This window comes from Apteryx rowi, unplaced genomic scaffold, assembly GCF_003343035.1.
Source record: "Apteryx rowi isolate R43461 unplaced genomic scaffold, aptRow1 scaffold_95, whole genome shotgun sequence".
Lineage (NCBI taxonomy): Eukaryota > Metazoa > Chordata > Aves > Apterygiformes > Apterygidae > Apteryx > Apteryx rowi.
The window spans coordinates 1,213,016-1,233,170 of NW_020451260.1; the positions used below are offsets into that span (position 1 = coordinate 1,213,016).

Genomic DNA, 20,155 nt, shown 5'->3' on the forward strand with positions numbered 1-20,155 from the left:
GTTGAGTTTTGCCAGGAGCTCCTTGCTCATCCATGCAGGTCTCCTGCCTCCTTTGCTTGACTTCCTAGCTTTACCCCTTTCTTTACCCCTTTCTCTTCCAGACCTCCTTCAGTCTGGCAGGTCTCACCAACAGGACATTTTTCTGATCACGCAGCGGACAAGTTTAGCTATTTCTTTTCTTCTGCACCAGCTTCCACTGTTCTAAAATCAATTCTCTGCCTTCTGCATCAATAGAGGGTTTCCTCAATCATCAAGTCAAACACGAGAGCCTTTCCTCCAGACAACCTTCAATCCAAACCACCCTTTGATGCTCTTTTCCTCAATTTCTTTCAGACCCATGTAAGATCCAATCTCTTTCACATTCCCCTAGGCAGAAAAATGCCCAGAAAATTCTCTCCTCACTTCAGCAGTAGACATTTCCTTTTAACACTCCTTTTTTTAAACTATGAAAGGCACAGAACTCATTTATCTTCTTTAATGAGGTGCTGAACACATTACAAGCGAATGAAGCAAGCTGGTTAACCTGACCAGGAACACTCGCTACAGCAAGATTTTCCTTGGCTTCAATTTGCATTTGAAAGTCTTTTCTTTTTCTTTTTTCCTCTTTGGAAATAAGAAAAAAAAAAGAAAGGAAAAAAAAAAAGAAATCACTTAATATGTCATTAAACTTCCAGAGAGAAAAGAGCCAAACTGAGATGCATCTCCTGTTTCAAAAGGAGGTGCAGCAGATGCCATTCCCTTGCAAGGAAAGCTCTGCACACTTAAATGGAAAAACACAACGCACAAGCTTTCTCCTGCGAACTTTCACAAGAGGAAAGCACTGAGCATGCTGCTCCCAAACTGCATGCTTCAGGCCTGGCTCTGTCTTTGGGGCAACTCCACAGGCATTATTTAATGAAGTGATTTCCAGATTAATTTTGCTTGGTTGTCTCTGGCTCCTTCAGGCCCTTCCCATCTGCCAAGCCAACGCCTTTGCCCCATGCACCCCACTTTAGGACCTTGGTTGCACATCACCCAAGCACAATCTGGTTTCTGGGTAATGGCATATATCAGTATAGCCCAGTATAATGCAGAACAGCAATGAAATCAAGGAAAATAATTCCATAGTGCATATTTAGACTTTTAGATAAACTCAAGCGAAACAGCTGGGCCCGGGGCAAACACACACCCTAAGGCTGGTAGAGACCCACAGAAGTCATCTATACTCTTCTAGCCTGAATGACAAGCCTTGGCCTTTGAATCCACGCTTGCTAATACAAATGGACATAATTGGCAGGAATCAGTCCCAGACTGGGTTTAAGAGGTGTTTTGAGSTGACACAGCACAGCCGCGAAAGGACCCCAGCACTCGAGAGGGTGGTCGCGACTGTAGAAACCCTGGTGGCTCCCGGCCATCCTAGTGTCCGGGCACGCGAGTTCCCAACGCTCGCAAACATTTCAGGCTCCACCACTTGGAGAATTAATCTGTTAAAGCCATATTGGCAGATTTAGGGGAAAATCTTATTTTCACCCATATGCAGCAGGTTTCCAAAAAGATCTGAGATGTACTGGGGGAAGGTTTACTGGACTGGTTTGGGTCAATCTGTTAATTGGGTCCTGTTTTGTTTCAGATAATCTYAACAGAACATGTATTTAGACAGTGAAAAAGCAAACAAAAACCCCAGGAAGGGTCTTTGCTATTTATTACAAATTAGTAACCTGGGAATTCTCACTGGATGAGCAGCATTTTAAAGAGATACATTTTCCTTTGAAAAATAGTTTTCCTTTGTTTTTTAATCATATGTTTTATGGTCAACAAGGAAATCAAGTCAAGGGAGTGCCATTGTACTAAGACAAAAGTGCCCTGGGAAATAAGTGTTTAATCTGTATGCCTCAAGATGGAAAGCACTGAGATTCCCTTCTCCCGGAAGCCAATAGTGGCTTCTTCTTCCTTTTTTTTTTTYCCCCCCCCTTCTCCCAAATAAGCCTGAATGAGTACCTGATTCCCAAAGTCCTCCAGGGACAGCAGCTGGTGACCTGCACTCTGCAAACCGTGTCCAGAAAAGGGAGAGAAATTCCTGCCCCAGATGCTTCCCCTGCTCCTTCATGCGTCTGTACACAAGTAGCTTAAAGGAGACGCACGTATACCAAATCCCAGAGATGTTAATTTTAGCATTGTGAGATAATTACCATCTCTTAATAAAAAATAAAGGGCATTTCATCTGAAAAAGCAGATATGTTTTTTTTTTTTTTTTAATTAAATGGGAAAGTAATGCACACTGCAGATTAGATACACCACAGAGTGGGAAGCAGTGATAAGAACAGGTAAGCAGAGATACGAGCCCTTCCACGTGAAGGCCTCTTCCAGCTGCAGAAGGAACCCGCACGGAGAGTCGGTGCCGGCTGCTGGCTTTGCACCGGGGCTGCGGGCGAGAGGCGCCGGCAGAAACCAGCCACCAGTTCTGCAGAAGTGCCTTCAGAGTTATCATAAAAGTTAACTTTGGACATGAAGTCCGATGCGCTTTGAGCTATCAGGTTGCCTCCCCTGACGTCACCGCCTGGTCTTTCGGAAGCTCTAGCTTTCATACAGAAAAGCTCCACGATCGCAACAAGCCTGAAAGAAAGATCCTGAGAACCAGAACAGAGAACAAAGCTCACTTGGTTTTACGTTCAGTTACCGAAGCAGAAAATTAGCTGGAAATTAAACTTGACGCTTTGTCCCTCCATCTCCTTGCAGTTAAAAGTCAGCAGAAAAAAAATATATTAAAAAAATCTGAGCTCACTGCCTTCATAYGGGGCTGCTTTTCACCCCAGCTCCCCCTTGCCCTGGCGTCAAAGGGCTTTTCCCRAGACCGGGGAGGAGGATGGGACACACTCCGGGGGCAGCATTTTTCCTTATTTCCCTCATGCTGTATTTAAAAGATCTGGATTATACGCAGGTATAAAGTGAATAAAGAGCAGTCTCCCACCGGGATAAAGCTAGGCTCCATCCCCAGCCTAAGCAGCAGAGGCAACCTAGGAGCAACCCTTCGGACACCGGATTCCCCCACTTCCATCACGCTTCGGGGCTGTGAACAGGGCGGTTCTGTTAATGCCACGGGTTTATCGCATGGGGCATACTTTGAGGAGCAGTCACCTTTGCTTTGAAACCGCCTGTGCGAGAGAGGTTCCCGGGTGCAGARAAGCGGGAGCGCTCCTGGCCGCGCCGCTGGGGGAAGGAATCGGCTCCTGCTCGCAAACCCCACTTCGGAGTCTGCAGTCCCGCTAGAAAAGCTTTCCCTTAAAATAGTTATTGATTAAAAGAAGATCGAAAAAAGGAAAGCGGTTTTATTTCTCACGCTGGCACATTTCAGTACAGAAGCTGCACATGTGCAAACTGCAAATTTGTGCCGGAGCGGGGAGGGAACGTTAATTTATACCCACAAATATAATCATCCACCTTCCCCCAGCGTTTGCTTCCATCTGTTTTATTGCCATCGCTTCCAGCCTACAGCTTACAAAGCGACCCAAAACACAAACAAATGCCCAGGAAACCATGTAACGGGGAAGCCAGGGGTGATTAACAAGCCCTTGGACAACTCACGGCAGAAAACTGCCATTTTTCCAGCCAAAGGCCGTATGAGAGGCAAGCAAGAGCCAAGCGTTCCCGGTGGAGCAAGTGGAGGAAATCAGAGATCGCACCTGGAGGCTGCAGATCTCCCACATCTCCTCCAGAGGCCAAAAAATGCAAAGGCCTGATTGCGCGAAGCTTTGAAATCGCAGCTCGCTTGTGCATTCGCAGGGAAAGAGCCCTGCAGTCTTTTGGAAAATTAGATCACTTTAGCGTGTTTGACGATTTCTGCATTTGATTCCATCCTCGCTGGCAGTACCAGTGCTATTATATTTATGCTATCATATATAAACACCCTTATTATATTTAACCTGCTAGCCAGAGTCGGCATCTCCTCTCCACAAGCTCCCTCCCTGTTACTGATGGAGCTGAAACAACATAATTTTTCATGAGAYGTTCAGAGGTGGTATGCTTTTGCTCATGTCCATACAGGCATTAATAAAATCCCATTATGTCACCAGCTTTCCCAGCTGGGGCTTCTAACAACCTTCGGCAACTAGTTTACAAAGCGGCAACGTAACCTCTCTTAGTAGAAGCCGGTAGTCCACAACAGTTGCGTCTTTTTACTACCTTGCTGAACGCAAATTGCTTAGAAAAAACCCTGAAACATCTGTATTTGTCAAATAAGCAGGTAGAGAAACGGAGATGAACATTCAATTTCCTTGCAGTAAAATAAACATTTGCTTTACATATTATCTTGCTGCTTAATCTGTATAATTTTGTCCTCTTGCAAGACACTACCTTTTTATTTTAAGTTTACCTGGATGGCTGCAAGGATYGATTTTACGCCCAGCAATATAAACCCACTGTTATTACAGAGAAAGACGCATGTCTGCAATATCAGCTCTCGCTACGGGAAACCTGTAATCCAAAGGATGTTCTTGGCTCTCAGTTCACATGCAGGAAAACCAGTAACGTGAGTGTTGCTAGAGACTATAGAGTGTTTTAACGGAGCTGCCTTCCCTCACTCGGCAGCATGATCCCTGTCTTTGCCGTTCCCCAGCGCAAAAGTAAAAACACAGTTTTGCTCATGGCAGTGTTGGTGTTTCTGCCTGTCCAGGACCTCCCCCACCTTGGTGATGCACAGGCCCAAAGATGAAGCCACCACACCCATGATGAGATGTTGATCGTGGTCCCAGCTTCACTGCCCATCCTTGAGCCAAGCTCCTGAACAGACTCCAGAAACTGATAACGGTCCTCAGTATCTTTTTTAATTTTGGACTGCACCCCGTCTCTCGTGGTTTGGTCACCCCCTCCCCCTGCTCTGGGCCACACTTACCGGTTCGTCTCGCACATCCCTTGGTAAGCCTCGATTGCGTCCTCTTGATCCACGTGCTTGTCGCTGTTGGGCCAGCTGGCATGAGTGTTGATGCTTGCTTCCTAAATTTAACATGCAAAACACAGCAACATGAACTCCGGCACTTTTYTCCACATCTTTCCAAGCTCCTGATACTAAATCCCTCCCAACCATACTCAGCAGAGCCTTCTCGGGGCACCCACCAGACTGCCAAGTTTCTAGGGATTCATACTAGAATCTGAGGTTAGCAGCTAGGGGAAGGTGCAGTGAGCCTGGGATGGAGATAAGGACGGCGTGTGGTCTGAAATATTAAACACGCTAAAACCTCAAAGAAAGGCAGAGTAGCGAATTAAGAAGCCCAAGTGAGAGTTTCGGAAAATACATCCTTTGGTCAGAACAGCCTCTCTAAACAAAAAAGCCCTCAAACAAATGAGATGGGCCAAGCTCTCTTCTTGTCTCCATGCCAGCAGAGATACACTTGACCCACATCAGCGTCACGTGAGCAGAATCTGGTCCAGAAGCTCTTTTTCACCATCACATTTCCTTGCAGAATAAGGCAGTTGTCACAAAACATCACCTGGGCCATCTCAGACGGCCATACCTTGGAGACTACCATACCTGGGACGTACCTCAGACAACCATGCCTAGGATGGAGAATTTTTTCCTTGGCATGGTCTGGCTAGGCTTTACCAGTGGTGTCAAACACCTTCTAGCACTACAGACCACCAAGGGACACATGGTCCCGGGCTGTCTGAAATGAAGTCATGGACCACAGCTTATCCAGAGGATGGGCCTCCTACAATCCCTGACCTATCCTGATGCCCAGGGCCTACCAAAGCAGAAACGTTACCTATCGTTCAGGCAGGCAGTAGCTTCCCGGTGACAAAATAGCAAAGGGGGGGGAAAAAAAAGGATCCTCTCAATTACCATATCTTTGCCTGTCTCTTTTTGCTGGGCCGCCTTCATAATCTGTGTCCTCAGGATAAGAACCTCTTCTTTCCGCACTTCCAGCTCTTCGTTGGCCGACTTCAGCTGGTTCAGCAGGAGGCTGTAGCTGTCCTGGATGTCGTTGGAGGAATTGTTCTGGGTCGCCTGCTCCGCAATAGCCTTCCTCAGCTCGTTCAGCTCATTTTTCAGTTTCTTGTTCTCCGATTCCAGTTCTTGCCTCTGTAAAGCATCAAGCCGTTACCCCGCTTAGATAAACTGCCCCATCCGTTTCTGTTATGCCCCTAAYGTAACTCCATCACCAATGAGCACGGCTGACTGCGCAGTTCATGCCAAGATGGGGATTTTGCTATCAGTCCAGGCCAGAAACGACTTCTGCGGCTTCCCACACCTCGGCTCCTATCAGGCTGCAATCAGGAGCCTGTTGCCATTACAAAATARTGCTACAGAAGTGACATATGGGAGAATTCTTACTTGTTGACGCTATTTTTAAACACAAAGCATTTAGAGAGCCTGAACACGTTTGTTTCTTCTCCATCCTTTCTCCTTCCCGTGGGCAGGAGCAGCAACCCCCACATCCCACTATTACAAAGCAAAAAAATAATTGAGACACAAGCAAGGTAAAAACCTAATTTGCGACCGATTCGAGGTCAGGTCTTCCCTAAGGACTGACCCCCATGAGGATTCCCAGTGTCCGCAATAGCACAAGCTTTTCCCCCCCCAAATCCGGGTGCTTCTCTCCCCTCTGCCTCTCGACTCTTTCCGTGGTTTTCTCGTCTGATCCCACTTATCCACGGGATATCCGCCTCACGATGGGCTTTGGCTGAAGCAAGCTACCGGATCTGAAACGACTGTACAATTTAAGCAGGGTGCTGATGGCACAGCTGTGTAAGCCTCATTTCCATAGGCAACCAGTGGTATAATTACAAACCCTTCCAAATTATAAATAGCGTGCTATATAGCAGCAGAGGTGTGAGCGGAATAGCTGATCTGGCATCTGGACAGACAGCATGCTCTGAGCTGAACAAACACCACTGACAGTGCATCTTCAGGTACTTTATGTCATCTGTCATTAAAAAAAAAAAGAAAAAAAAAAGGATAACAAACAAATTTGATCCTGCAATTCCTCCATATCCAGTGATGCTGTAGCAAGATCACCTCTGGTAGACAACATCTTCCCGTTTCCTTCTTGGACAACCAGGAATGGCCCTACACATAGGGCAATGCTGCCACTTCACTCCACTGTGCTCCCTGATGGGCTTCAGGCATGGGACGATTCCAGACAGACATTAAAATCTCTCTAGGCATGGGCAAGATTTTATTCTCTAACATTAATGAACCTGCCCATGGCATGAGGAGGACTGAGCATCAGAAGTGAKATTTGACCACTGGATGGATCTAACCGCTAGTCCTGTGCTCGCACAATCTCCATCTCCAAATACCTGGATGTCTAAATAAAATGCTTGAACTCAGAAGGGGAGATTTCTGCTTGGACTGTGAGAAATCATCCTGTTCCTGCAGGGTACTCCAACGCCACAGGTCTCTTCGACAAGTTAGGCAGACCAAACATCATGAACCTGCGCTCACATTTGTCCCAACGCCTACAGCGATTAGAGATGTGAAATGGGTACCCAGGCCTAGCTGCGCTGGAAAAATAACCTCACCCTTCAGAAAGGGGCTTATCCAGCAAGGCTGGAGGAGTGTCGGCCTCCGGAAACCAGAAGGCAGCACTGCCATGCCAGGAATTTGCCCTCTCTTCTCTTTCTGGTACTTGATAGAGGAAAAACACACCCTCGAGAAGCTCATTTAATGATAAGCTTACAAGTCTAAGGGATGCAACAAGCATCTCAGCTGTGCAGACAGCGAGAAACCAAATTATGCATTGGGCTCTTGCTAGCAACACAAAGTCATCGCAAGGACTCCTCGGGGTTTTCTTCCCCACTCCCACTTTCCCAGCTAGAAAAAGCAAGCCAGAAAATACATTTTTCACTGACGAACCTTTTGCTGTACGGAGCATAATGCAGGGACACATCTCCCACCGGAATCTCCCCAGGAGATTAAATGACCTGCCTTGCATGCCTCCAGCCCTGCTTCATGGCTAACTCAACACCTGGTGGGGCACATTCTGGGACAGCATCTACTGAAAACGATTTATCTATTATAAAGGACACATAACTTACACCTGCTGTAAGCACATTCCTAAGTAGTCCAACAAGTTTATTAAATTCCCTAGCAGCACCACAAAAAGCCCATAATTCAGATGTACCTCTCGAAGCACCTGAGGACCCTGGCTCATTCGCACTTCCCTTCTGCAACATCTGCACAGAGGTCCACGCACGTCAAAAATCAGTATCTCAAACTGGTTTGCAGGATGGACGCAAAAGGAACCGAAGCCAAACCTGTGCTAGCAAGCACGAACACCCCTCCCAGCGCTTGCCTGGCTGCTGCTACCACATGGACATCCAGAAATGCTCTTACACCCAACAAAACTGTGAACTTAAGCAACCAAACCAGACAAACGGGCAGATACCACTTTGTGAAACATCATTTCCACCAGTTACCAGCACTACTTATTATATTTACCCAAACTGACTTCTATATTTTATGCATCTTTTAAAATGTATATATTTATACTTACATTTATACTGTTTATTATACTCATATTTATATTCATATTTATCCAATATGAACCCTGGGTCAGCCAAGACCATACCCAAGCACCCTCCYGCAGGCAGACTTTGTGGACACCGCAGATCATCTGTCCGACCGCAGAGCTGATTTTCCCCAGCACACTTCTATGTCTGCCACCCAACCATCTCACGCTCTTGCTCTGCTGTTTCACATGCATTAAATGGAGAGAATGGAGAAACCCTTCAAAGGAAAAACTCTTCCCTATTTCCTCCTCTCAAGGGTGACCTCAAATAACCAGGACCGCCGTGAGCTCTGGAGGTAGATGATGCCTACACCAACATCGTGTCTCACCTAGGTCAACATTCAGATCTCACGCCCTTTGCTACCTGCACACTCCAGACACCTGAGCCTCATTCTGCAAGATAAAGACTTTTTAAAAGGTTTAACCTGGTAAAAAGGAAAAATAAATTTAATTACACAATTTTTCTTGAAGGAGCCAAAGGCAGTATAAATATTTGAGATGTAAATTAGCAGGAGAAAGACACTATAGAGAAGAGAGGCAGAACTTTGTTATATTCCCAGAAAATTTAACTTCGTAACAAGTTGGGTGCATTTGCTGGGCACAGAGGGAAAATAGGAATTGTTGGTAAGGAGGCCCAAGAGAGATCATCTTTCTTTTACTGAGCGTGGTATTGAGTTAAATCAGCCTCTTAGTTCATTGCTGCAACCCTCAGCTCAGTTTCATGCAACTCCAAAGAGAAACCGTGCCTGGGATCTTTGCAGAGAAGCCGCTGCCTTGCAGCTTTGCTAAAAACAAATTGTGAGAAGCTCTATTTTTTTGCAAGTGCATTTTCCACCTGTTTTAGGCTAAACATTAAAGAACCCTGAATTTTTGCAATGCATACTATCTCCCTATTCTTGTGAAACCGTATTAAGAGAAGGTTATTGAGGTTTGCTAAATAGGAACGCAGAAGGTGGGAAAAGCCAAAATGAATGGTTTTCATCTGAACTTGCACCGGGGTTAAAACATGAAGAAAAGTTTTGTTAATTCACACGAGTGTCAGAACTCCAGGAGCCACCTGAGAAGCTGGCACTTCTAATCTGTGAGGCTTTCATATGCCAAATTGCCTCTTCACTGCGCTTTACAACTTCAAGAGATTTTAAACTTTTGTAGCTGTGTTGAACCAGTGACACTCGGGCAAGGATCTTGAAGTCCCTGCCATGCTGCTCTTCCAGCGGCTGTGCAGAGACACCGAGGAAACTCAGCAGGGATCAGCCAGAAACAGCGTGTCTAACACATGCAACAAAAATACTGCATTCAGAGACTAAAAATTAAACGGACTAAGTGCCAAAAAAGCTACTGCTAGAGATCTGCTGTTAGTGAGCACTGAACATAAGTCCTTGCCATCTCTACTTTCTGCTTTGTTGCATCCTTAGGAGGAGATAATGCAGATGGCAAAAATGGGTATTATTACTGTCAGATTGTTTAGTATGAAATTATTCCAGGTAATGCATGCCCCCCTGGATTTCTCAGCTGTATTTCAATATTTGTTAAAGGGACAAGGATCTGACATTTAGGTCTGCTCTAAAAAAAAGAAACCCTTACAAAAAGGCAATCCCAGAAACCAGTTCTCCAAGGATGAGCAGGGCATAAGGATCCACATAACAGCGAAGACCCAAAGCATTTGGGTGCAGAGCGGGAGGACCACCCGTCTCCTCCTCTGGAGGAGGATCCAGATGGCAGAGTGGGCRAAGAGGTGGGTAAAGTTTTCCTCCCAGGAGGCCAGCCCAGCCTGGCACGTTGGACATGCAAGGAAAGCGGACAAGCAGTGGAGAGGTCAAACCTTGGGCTTCAGCTGCAAGAATGTGCAACTATTGCTGGGCAAGCTGCAGAGACCAGTAGTGTTGCATTAAGGAAAGCCCAAGGTTTTCCACTGTGCAAAAGTGGAGTCATAGTGGGGATAGGTGAAGGGGACACATGTCCTTTGACCACACGTAGGCTTGCTCCTGCTGCGGATGCCTCTGAAGCAGGTAGAGCAGCAGCAGAACAGATGTTGCCCCAAAGAGACACATGGGTGGTCGCTCCCCAGGCCAGGGAGCTGCAGGAGAGCTACGGCGTGCTTTCACACCGCCACATGGTTGTGATCCCTAATTGACAGACCCAGGCACAGGAGGGTTCAATTCATTACCACCRTCAGATAATTTGGTTGGTTGTTAGAGGCAGGCGAAAGGTGACAGCACTATGCACATGTTCCTCACCTTCAGACTGTCGTATGCAAAATCTTCATGATCTGAAGCCATTTCAGTCTTCATCTCGATTACCTGCGAGGATTAAAAGGACAAACTCATGTCTGAGAGCAGCCGGAGGAACTGGCACGGTGGCTGACCAATTCCACCGCAGGCCGAGCAAATAACAAATTATGAATTGTCATTCAACAGAGGTCCCCTTCCAARTAGCACCCTTCTCCTAAAACACGTCCCTATCACAAAAGTAATAAACCCAGTCCCAACCCAACTTCTGCCATGGCAGCTCGACTTGAACCACGGGAAATTCAGGGTAACATCAATTCTGATGACCTAAAGCAGGGCCAGGATCACACGTAGAAATGCAGAAAGGACACAAAGCCCACGTAGCTCCTCAGGACTCCTCTTGTGGAGGCGTGGYGGTAGCTTTCTCTCCCCGTTAAACRAAGGAGGAAAGCTCCTGGTTCCCTAACAAAATCAAACATCTAAGTTTAGATACCTAAAGATAGACCTGTAGCTTGTCCTACCCATGAAAATGCAACTAGAAGTAAATAAAGCCTTGAATTATTCTCATACGAGCTCTACCTAGATGAAGTCTGGGGGAAGACTTCAGTTTAATCTCATTAATGCCTTAAAGGCTGTGGCTCACTGTAGCTTTCAAAGAAGTGCAGTCATTAGGGGAACAACCTTCAACGTGCTGGTAGGAACCCATTCTTTTTTTTATTTTATTATCATCAGGCTCTGCAGACTAGGGAAGTGCATTGACTGCTCCGTGACACCATGTGCACGGTGCTGCCACTTCAGAGCGTGCTCCGTCTCCCCACAGACCGCTGCCTCCACGTAGCATGCTGGCCTGCGAACCAGCCACAAGGCTCCAGCTGCAGATGGCGGGGGAAAAAATACGCACAAGAACTGCCACTAAAAGCCCCCCAGGCCAAGCATTAGCCCACRGCAGCTAGAAAGAGTTGTGTTTGCAGACTCCAGTTCCAGGGCAGGACTAACTCCTGCCTCTCAGTTACCACTGGGCAACTGGTAATATGGATTTTTTAAAATGACTTCCAGGCAAATCATCCAAAATGTAGGAAGATCTTTTTTTTCCACAAAGGAGAAAGATGATATCAAGGGAAAATCCCCTCCCCTGCAATAGGAAGCATGCATGCTGCTATCTTGCTATTTCTGATTTGTAGTGGCCTTGTTTAGGCTACATTCCTATATGACCATCACTGGAGAAAAACGTGACATAGGCTGCAAAAAAACACCAAGCTGAGGACACAAGCTTGATGGACGTGCCTGCAAAGTGCTTATCAGCTCATGCCATGCAGGGGAAATCAAAGACACACTGCAAAAACTAGAGGCAGGCCTGCAAAAAAAAAAAAAAAAAAGGCTTTCGCAACCAAAATCCACAGAAAGGGAGGGCTGTTGGACACAACTGATAACCAGGACCTTTGTATACACGACTCCCGAGCACCGACATGCCCCTAGGCTTGATCAGGCCCAACGGTTGTACCCGAGTCCRTCAGATTTCCGTCTCACATTCACAACGCTGCAGCAAGCTCTGCTGCTCAAGGTCCCTTTCCTCCCTCTGGTCTCAGCTACAGAAACTCAGCTCACAGTTAAAATTTCTCATGGGACAAGTAAACAGGATCAGCGCAGGGCCAGTTACGCCTCTGGCAGGATAAACCACTCCAAAATTGATTTTCCATTTCATTGATTTCAAATGCATTGTTTTTGCARGGGAAACAGGTGGCAACCAGCTGTTATTCCCTATTGATGACTAGCATGATGTAGGTATTTGGAAAGAACATACCACTTCTCTGGGGACGTCTATAGTCACAGCACGGAGACTGATAGATCCTACAGTGATGTTAGCMCAGCCTAAGAGGATTTCCACACTCTCAGACACTAAACACCCAACTTACCCGTCTGATTTCCTCTAAAATCAATGGAAGAGAGGCCCCCCCAAAGGGCAAGTTGGAGGGCTATATAAAGCCTCCTTTTTCTGTGCACTTTATGTCATGCAGGAGGTGAGTATGAACTCGAGGAGACTACGCGGTTCATGTGAGACTACGCCGACAGAGCTGCACGAGCGGTGGCGGAGCGCTAGCACTTGGATGTTTCCTCTTTGAGCCTCCAAGTAGGAGGAAAAGCCCTGAAAACTCCTCACAGAGCTGCTCTGGTTCCACCATCCAGCTGTCCTTAGCTGCCAAAAAGCTTTCTCCCCATCTCCCTGATGGATCTGCCGCCCCGTAACTGGAACTCATCACTCAATCCTGAATTCCTACACCGTGTCCCCTCAGACTGCCATGGAAAGCCACTTACAAGCATGAAATATCAGCATCAGCGCAAAGACATCTCTTACCTGMGCTTTCTTGCCTTCCTGCTCCTTCTTCTCCAGTTGGGTTTGCAGTTTCTTCCTCTCCTGCTCGAGCTCCCTCACTCGCTTCTGCAGCTTGAGGAAGAGCGTCATGTCCATGGCTGCTTTCTCCATTCCAGCCTCCTGGGGCAGAACAGTGCAGGGGAAAAAAAGGGAAGACCTCGGTGGAGTTTTACAGACACACACAACACCAGGTAGACACTTCCCTACCACCTGCCTCCACAACCTTTCTGCAGCAGCCAACTCCAGGAGGAGTTCACGCTGCAGGCGCTGAAGTGCTTTCTTTGGTCCATTTTACACTGATCTGCTGCGAGTGACTTTTAGTTGTAACATCTCAGAACCAGGCAGCAGATAATAGTTCTGAGCCCACCTTATCCATAACCGTTTACAGCAAGTTACTGATTTCTCCAAGCTACGTACATTTGTAAGAGGCTTCAAATCTCGGCCAGTCATTTATTGTTTTTTTTTGATTGGCACCTTTAATATCTAAAGCAAAGTAYGGTCCTGCCAGTGGGAGGGCAGACCCCAGGAACGCTCACCCCCGTCTGTCCTTTGCATGCTCTTAAGTCATGAAAACGGCGTTCAAAAAGTAGCCTATTCACATGTAAACAAAATCGCTCTCCTTTTCCCCGGGACTTCTTGATTAATTATTCTTGACGTTTATGACGTCCTTTTCAGCGACTGCACCAGCCAGCAAAGTATTTGTAAAGGAGAACTGGAATGAAAATGCTCGGCGCGAGGGGTAACAAACTGTAATCCCGGTGGAGGAGACTCACTACGTAGACGTCGCCATCAGYGCTAGTAATAACTGACTGTAACAACGCTAACAGCTTGGGTGCATTTTCATAAGCCTTCAAGCTGGCCCGGGCACAACACAGCACTTTATTATTTTTAGAGCCCTATTTAAGCCTGAGCCCACAAGCGAGCAAGCGTTTGCTACGGCACCGCCACCTTACAATCCCTCGCAAGCAATTAGCGGGGTATTTCTGCAGCGCAAAAGCCAATTTTCCCCGGTGCCKCCGTGCTCCAGCCCGCGTTGCTCCCGCGTGCTCCCCTGCGGAGCGAGACCTGTGGCACTCGGTCCCCAAAAACCGGGAGCGACCTGCCCGAGGCACCGTACCTCCACTTGCTGGATTACATCCTCAGTGTYCCCTAGCTCGGAGGTCGATATCGACGGGTAATTGGAGTCGGACTCCAAGCTGCTTTGGTTGGACGGGTTTCTCCTGTGCCCCGGAGCTTGCTGTCAAAGGGATGCAGACACAAAACGCGTTCAGCGCTTTAGGAAGGGAATGCTTTAGAACAAAACCGTTTAAAGTAAAATGTAAAATGAAACAGAAGCTTCGTTTAAATATTATTCTGCGTGAATTAAAGGTCGTTCAGGACACCAGATGCCGGTGAAGCGTGAACGTGCAAATCCGAGCTCACGATTTCTGCTCTCTGCGGCACCCTAAGGAGCTTCTTCCAAGGCTCAGCCTTGCAGCTAATCAGCTGCATTCTTTAATTATCGCATCGCTTTCAACACTTCTTTTAAAATTTTAGCAAAGCTGAATGTAAAGACTTTAGGCTTCTGAAATCTGGAAGCCAAGATTTTCTTTAATTCAACACCTATACGGCATGTTGGCATCACTGAAACAAACAGGAAAAAACCCACAAAAAATATGAAGTCAGCTTTTGCCAAGATGCACAGAAATCTCAACACTGCAAACGGAGAGGCTGGGAAGATCAGCGTCCTTCTTCCAGAAACGCACGTGCTTTGGCTTCAACACAGACCTTCAACATAGACCTTCAGTCTTAGCAACACCAAGCACAAACTGCCCAATAACATCAGTTCTGCCAAGTGTTTTGGGGATTAGTGAGCCACGTTATCCCACTGCCAACATCGTGCCTAGGAGAGAACAGAACAGGGATAATTCCAGGACCTCTGTTACCTTTATAATAGTAATTTCATCCCTCAAGTTGTCATATCTCTGCTCCAGCCTCGAATACTCTTTCACCAGGTTCTGGTAACGAGACCTCTCTTCTTCCAGCTCCTTCTTCATCTGGAGATTTTCCTCCACCGTGTTTTGTGCAAATTCATCTTTTAAAATAAGAAACAGCAACAGTGAATTGTAATCTTCATCCCTGAATGGACTTTTTGTACATATGTGCAACAGCACTGACTAATTCAGAAAATGTTCTCTGCCAAGAACCTTTAAAATGCACATAACCTTCTTCTCGTATTTAGAGACTATTAAAACCCAGCTCTTCCTGCCTGCTGTTTGGAAGAGCCCCAGCTCTTCTGCTCCGAGAGCACAACCCTCTCCCAGCCGAGTCAAAGAAAAATCTCCAGCACCTGCAAAGCAGCTCCGATATGCTCCTGGGCCAGTCACAAACCCACTTGTGAGTAAGAGCAGTATGGGATGGAAATACACTTGTGTTTAAGAAGTGCAATGGGTATTCACCGCATTTCAAGACATTTCTCTCCGTTCCCCACGCCACCACCACTAGATCTAATAGAGGAACAACTCAGCAGCAGCAGCAGCATCTCTTTCTCGCACAAGCGTCAACCCTTGACTACTGTAAGATTGCGGTGGTTGAAATTATTTTGCATGCAAATAAATTTCTTTGATGGAGAAACTCCCTTTCTGATGCTCCAAAAGCATCCTAGCAGAGCCCAGGAATATATAAAAAATAATAAAAAAAATTATTTATTTATTTACATTTTATTTTCATTCCTTTACACGGGTGAGAGCTTCCTCGGCGGCCGGGGCTTTGCCCAGGCCGTTTTCTCTGGGGGCTTCTCGCCGTTATAAAGCCATCAGCCCCTTTTTCTTACCTTGGGACTGACACAGGATCCTGCGGTTCAGCTCCTCTTTCTCCCGCTTCAGGAGCGCGTTCTCCTCCTCCAGGTCCGATATGCGCTGCGAAACAAGGCAGAGCGTTAACGCAAGAGGCAGAGCCTCTTCTCACTGATTAAATTTCACCTGGAGGAAGACGGGAAGCTTTTTTTCCAGGTTTCCTCCGCCGTTTAGGTTTTCTTTGTATATCAGGAGTCAAAGAGTACGACAATTCTGCTGCAGCAGAGACAAAACTCTCCTTTTCCTAAGGAAAYCTCTCCCTTAAATTAACATTTTCTGCAGAAAATATACCGAACGGCCAGACTGGGCAACCACGATCCGTAGGAGCGAAACTCCTGCAGCTGCCCAGGCCGCCACGTCAGAGGCTCGTTCCCACCCCGCAGCGGGTCTTATCGCCCTCTTCAAGTCACAGCACCGACTTACGCCAGGAAAGGACAAGTTTTTTGCCCCGTATTCCTCGCGTGAATTCGCTGACTCAACTAGTTATTCGCCAAGCGGCTGCAGGTCCTCGGAGACGTCAGCGTTGCTGCTGCAGAATTTGCAAAATCCGAGAAGGTAACAGCAAGGTGCTGAAATAGGAAAGGGGCGGTTGGGGGGGGGGGGGACACACGACACAAATGCAGCTTTACACCCAGAAAAATACAACCTGCAGGATCTAAGCTAGGAGGAAAGACAGGACTCATTGCACCTACCAGTCGGCTAAGGGAAATGAAGAGGAACAGAGAGATGCCTGGGGGAAATGGAAAAATCTGTTGACTGTTGCAAGCAACATATCACTTAAGAGGGACACAGTGCTTGCGAGCACCTTGGAAGCCTAATGACAAATACTTCAAGCTTTTTTAATATGTTTTGTGCCCACTTCATGCAATAGGAGTACAGTCATTTTAAGACTCCTTCATGCTGCTTCAAAACCCCTGGCATGGTAAGGCACAGCTTGGCTCGGGGCCTTCAGTGATACAAGAGAAACATGTACATCAATTATCAGCACCAATAACTGCCTAGCAAAAATTAATGACAGCAGGAACCGAGTTCTATTAAATAGCTTTTTTTTTTTTTTTTTTTTTTTTACACTAGCTTTTCATTTAAAACGAAGGAAAGCAAGGCTGCTTGCCACAGCACACGAATACCAAAGCCGATAGCAGCCTATCCCGCAATTTTGTCCATCCTCGGGAATTTTGATGCATTCAATGGTATTATTTTAAACAAGCTAAAGCATAAAAGCATCGCGTTACGAAGCGGAACACGTTGCTGCGGTTAAGCAGAACGATTCTGCCGCTGTCGCGCAGGGGAGCAAATTGCTCCCTGGCGCCGGCGGCCGGTCGCTCTCTCCGCCTGCCCCGCTGTGTCGTGCTGCCAGCGGAGAAAATGAGAAAAGAGAGGAATCTCCCGATGCCGGAGCCGGACAACCCTGCACACAGCGGGGTTCGCTCTCCAGGAATAACGATTTGCTGTTGGCGCGAGATAAGCGATACGGGCAGCCCCGCTGGCATGCGTTCCCAGCACCGACCGCGGTCTTGCAGGCGAGCGAGCTCAAAGCAAGGTATTTATCAAAAATTGCATACGACGCACATCGAAYGGTAACCCGCATTGCAACGAGGCAGCAAGGAGCTCACCTGGCTTATGCCGTCGGAGCAAAGATCAGGGGCGACGGGATTGTGCTATAACCGTTCTTTAACGGAGAAAGTGCTAATAACGAACTCTTTGGCCCAGAAGGCAAAGGTAGGACAGCTGGAAAATACAACTGGATAAGAATTTGGAGCCTTTTCAACCGGGCTGGAGGGACGCTTTGGATTTGAAAGACTTGGTACAATCTGTAACAATTATTTTCAGGTTTAAAAATGCACTTCTCCCGTCGGTGCCTTTTATTCGCCATGGCCCGCTTTCGGGAAAGGTGTCTATGGGAAGCCGATTTTGGAAGGTGCTTCAAATGCTACAGCACCCATGGAAAGGCACCTGCTTTAATGAATTTCTAGGGAAGATGTCAAACGCCGAGCGCTTAGGACTACTTCAGCCCTTATTAAAGGCCTCCGCTGGCACCAACGGCTTGTGAAACGCGCCTCCAGTCCGTCCCTAATCTCGGGAGGGGGCATGCGGGTAGGTAGGATTTTCCCTTAAAATTCTTGGCCAGGTTTTGAATCATCTTGGCTCACCAAATGAGGGGGTTACGTACTACTGAAAGCCCCAAGAATAGTTGTTGGTACTCGCGCTCCTATAGGATGCTTCAATTTTGATCATAACATAGATTGGAAGGGTTATTCTAAAACGAGGGAGACAGAGAGAAAAGCCAGAAGAAGAAGATTAAAGGGCTTTTTTTCAGTAGCAAAGTCAGCTCCAAGACCACAAAGCCTCCCGGCAAAAATAATTTTACAGGAAAAAAAAAAAATTTTACAGCAATCCTTCCAACGTTTCACTAGGCACTTCTCAACGGGAGCAACCCTTAAAGAGGCCGGACAGGGGTGATGGGCAGCGAAGCTGTGTTTCGGTCTTCTCTATCGTCCCCAAAGGATGTAATCGAAAACCAAGTCAGAAGTGAGAATCTGCACTACTCTGTAGAAATGGAAACAACTGCCATGCTTTAWAATTAAACCATTTATTATCAAGGGAAAGTAGATATTTGCTCTGCTGTAGGCACTTCTAAAGCAAGGGGAAGCTTTTGCTTTCGTGCTTTCGGAGAGCGTTGCTTGACTGGCCATTAAATCAACCTTTCTTCTAAGTACTTGGAGGGGATTTGCAATCAAGAGCGAAAAGGAGAAGCGTTTTTTTTTCCCCGGCCGCATCACCTGCGAAATAAAGCATCCTTTCGGGCTCTAAGGGCCGGCGCTGCGGCTAGCTAATGAAGTGTGCCCTGCGCCAAAGCAGCTCCGCTGGTTTGGTTTTGTAAAAAAAACCCAAAATCACCGACTTTCTGTCTCTCTGCAAGTGCAGTGCATAAGCGCACACACACACACCAAAAAACACAGTAGCTGCTTCTCCGATTCCCGGCCTTTTTTCCCCCCAAAGCGACTCATCTTCAGGGTGTCACACGCACAAAGCACCATCCTGAACAGCAATTTCGGAACAGCTTGTTCGACTCAGCGTATCTAGCAGAAAATCCCCAAGGTCTCTCCAACCGCAGCATAAACTTGCCGGGGCAAAAGAAGAAAGATCGCTCATTTATTCAGGGGAACATCCAACTTCTTTGCTAAAACCTTGCATGCTCCGGGGCTCCTTTTCCCAAGCTTTCCTTCTCAACAGCTGCAGAAAGCTTAGGAATTTGCACCAAGGAGAGAAAAGAAACCCCTTTCCACTCCACATCGCAGCCTCAAGCCTTGCACGGGCTCATATCAAGTGGTCTTGCTGGCTGCTGACCACCGTCCCAGCGCTCAGGAGAAGCAATCTGGTCTCAGAGCTGCTTGGACCCTGCAAGGACCAGCACCACCAGCCACTGGCTGCCTGTCTGGGGCCACCATGGCCGAAACGGCAGAAATCAAGCCCTCCTGCACCCTCAGCACACCCAGCCGGGGCCAAGGAGCAGCATCTGCCTATAGTTTAGGTTGCCTATGGAAGCGCTCTCCGATTTTTGCATGAAGCACGCCATGGGGAATCCCTGCGTCTACGCAGGGTGGATGGAGACTGCTAAGATCTGGCAGATCTGTGGTTACTGAGCACCGTTATTTCAAACCGGGCTGGGGAGTTTCTTCATGGTTGGCCGTGCAAAAGGCAGCTAGATGGGGCACGCTTCCGGCAGCATGAGACAGTCACTGCTCCAGGTGCCCTTGCTGCCCCACAACTTGTCAAAAACAAGGGGGCCTAGTTAAAAGGCAGGTTCTAAGGGCATCCAGTGAAAAAAATTTGGAAAATTMTAAGACAGAAATAAAGCCTCTGCCCTTCAGACTTGTGAAGGGAGAGCTTTCACCAGCACGTCCATATGAAAGAGACCTCCACACCACGAGAGGTGACAGGTACCTTTCTGAGCAGGTCCTTCTCCTTCACGTAGCTGTCTTCCACCACCTTCCTTTCACCGTGGGCTTTCTCGAGCTCCAGGCGGAGGCTCTCCATCTCTTCTTGCAAGCTAACGAGCTGGTTCCCATCGCCCCGATGACACTGCTGATATTGCTCCAGTTCCTTCTTCAACTTTTCCACTTCGGACGAATGGGCAGAGGTGAGCGTAGAGAGTTGCTCGTTCAGAAGTTTGTACTCCTTGTTCTGCAGGCCAACGTGCCAAAAAAAAGAAGAAAATAAGATGGTGAGCAAGATCAG

General features: G+C 47.3%; 1 protein-coding gene across 1 annotated transcript in view; it reads right to left on the reverse strand.

Annotated features, from left to right (window-relative positions):
- MYO5B (myosin VB) overlaps positions 1-20,155 on the reverse strand; it is a 96,413-nt gene that overhangs the window by 18,000 nt on the left and 58,258 nt on the right. Inside the window, exons 21-28 of the mRNA XM_026092247.1 lie at positions 19,862-20,101; positions 15,895-15,979; positions 15,008-15,156; positions 14,200-14,319; positions 13,065-13,202; positions 10,721-10,783; positions 5,813-6,052; positions 4,868-4,968 (exon numbers count right to left, since the gene is read on the reverse strand). Of these exons, the coding sequence (XP_025948032.1) occupies positions 4,868-4,968; positions 5,813-6,052; positions 10,721-10,783; positions 13,065-13,202; positions 14,200-14,319; positions 15,008-15,156; positions 15,895-15,979; positions 19,862-20,101 (1,136 nt within the window). The remainder of the gene's footprint in view (positions 1-4,867; positions 4,969-5,812; positions 6,053-10,720; positions 10,784-13,064; positions 13,203-14,199; positions 14,320-15,007; positions 15,157-15,894; positions 15,980-19,861; positions 20,102-20,155) is intronic.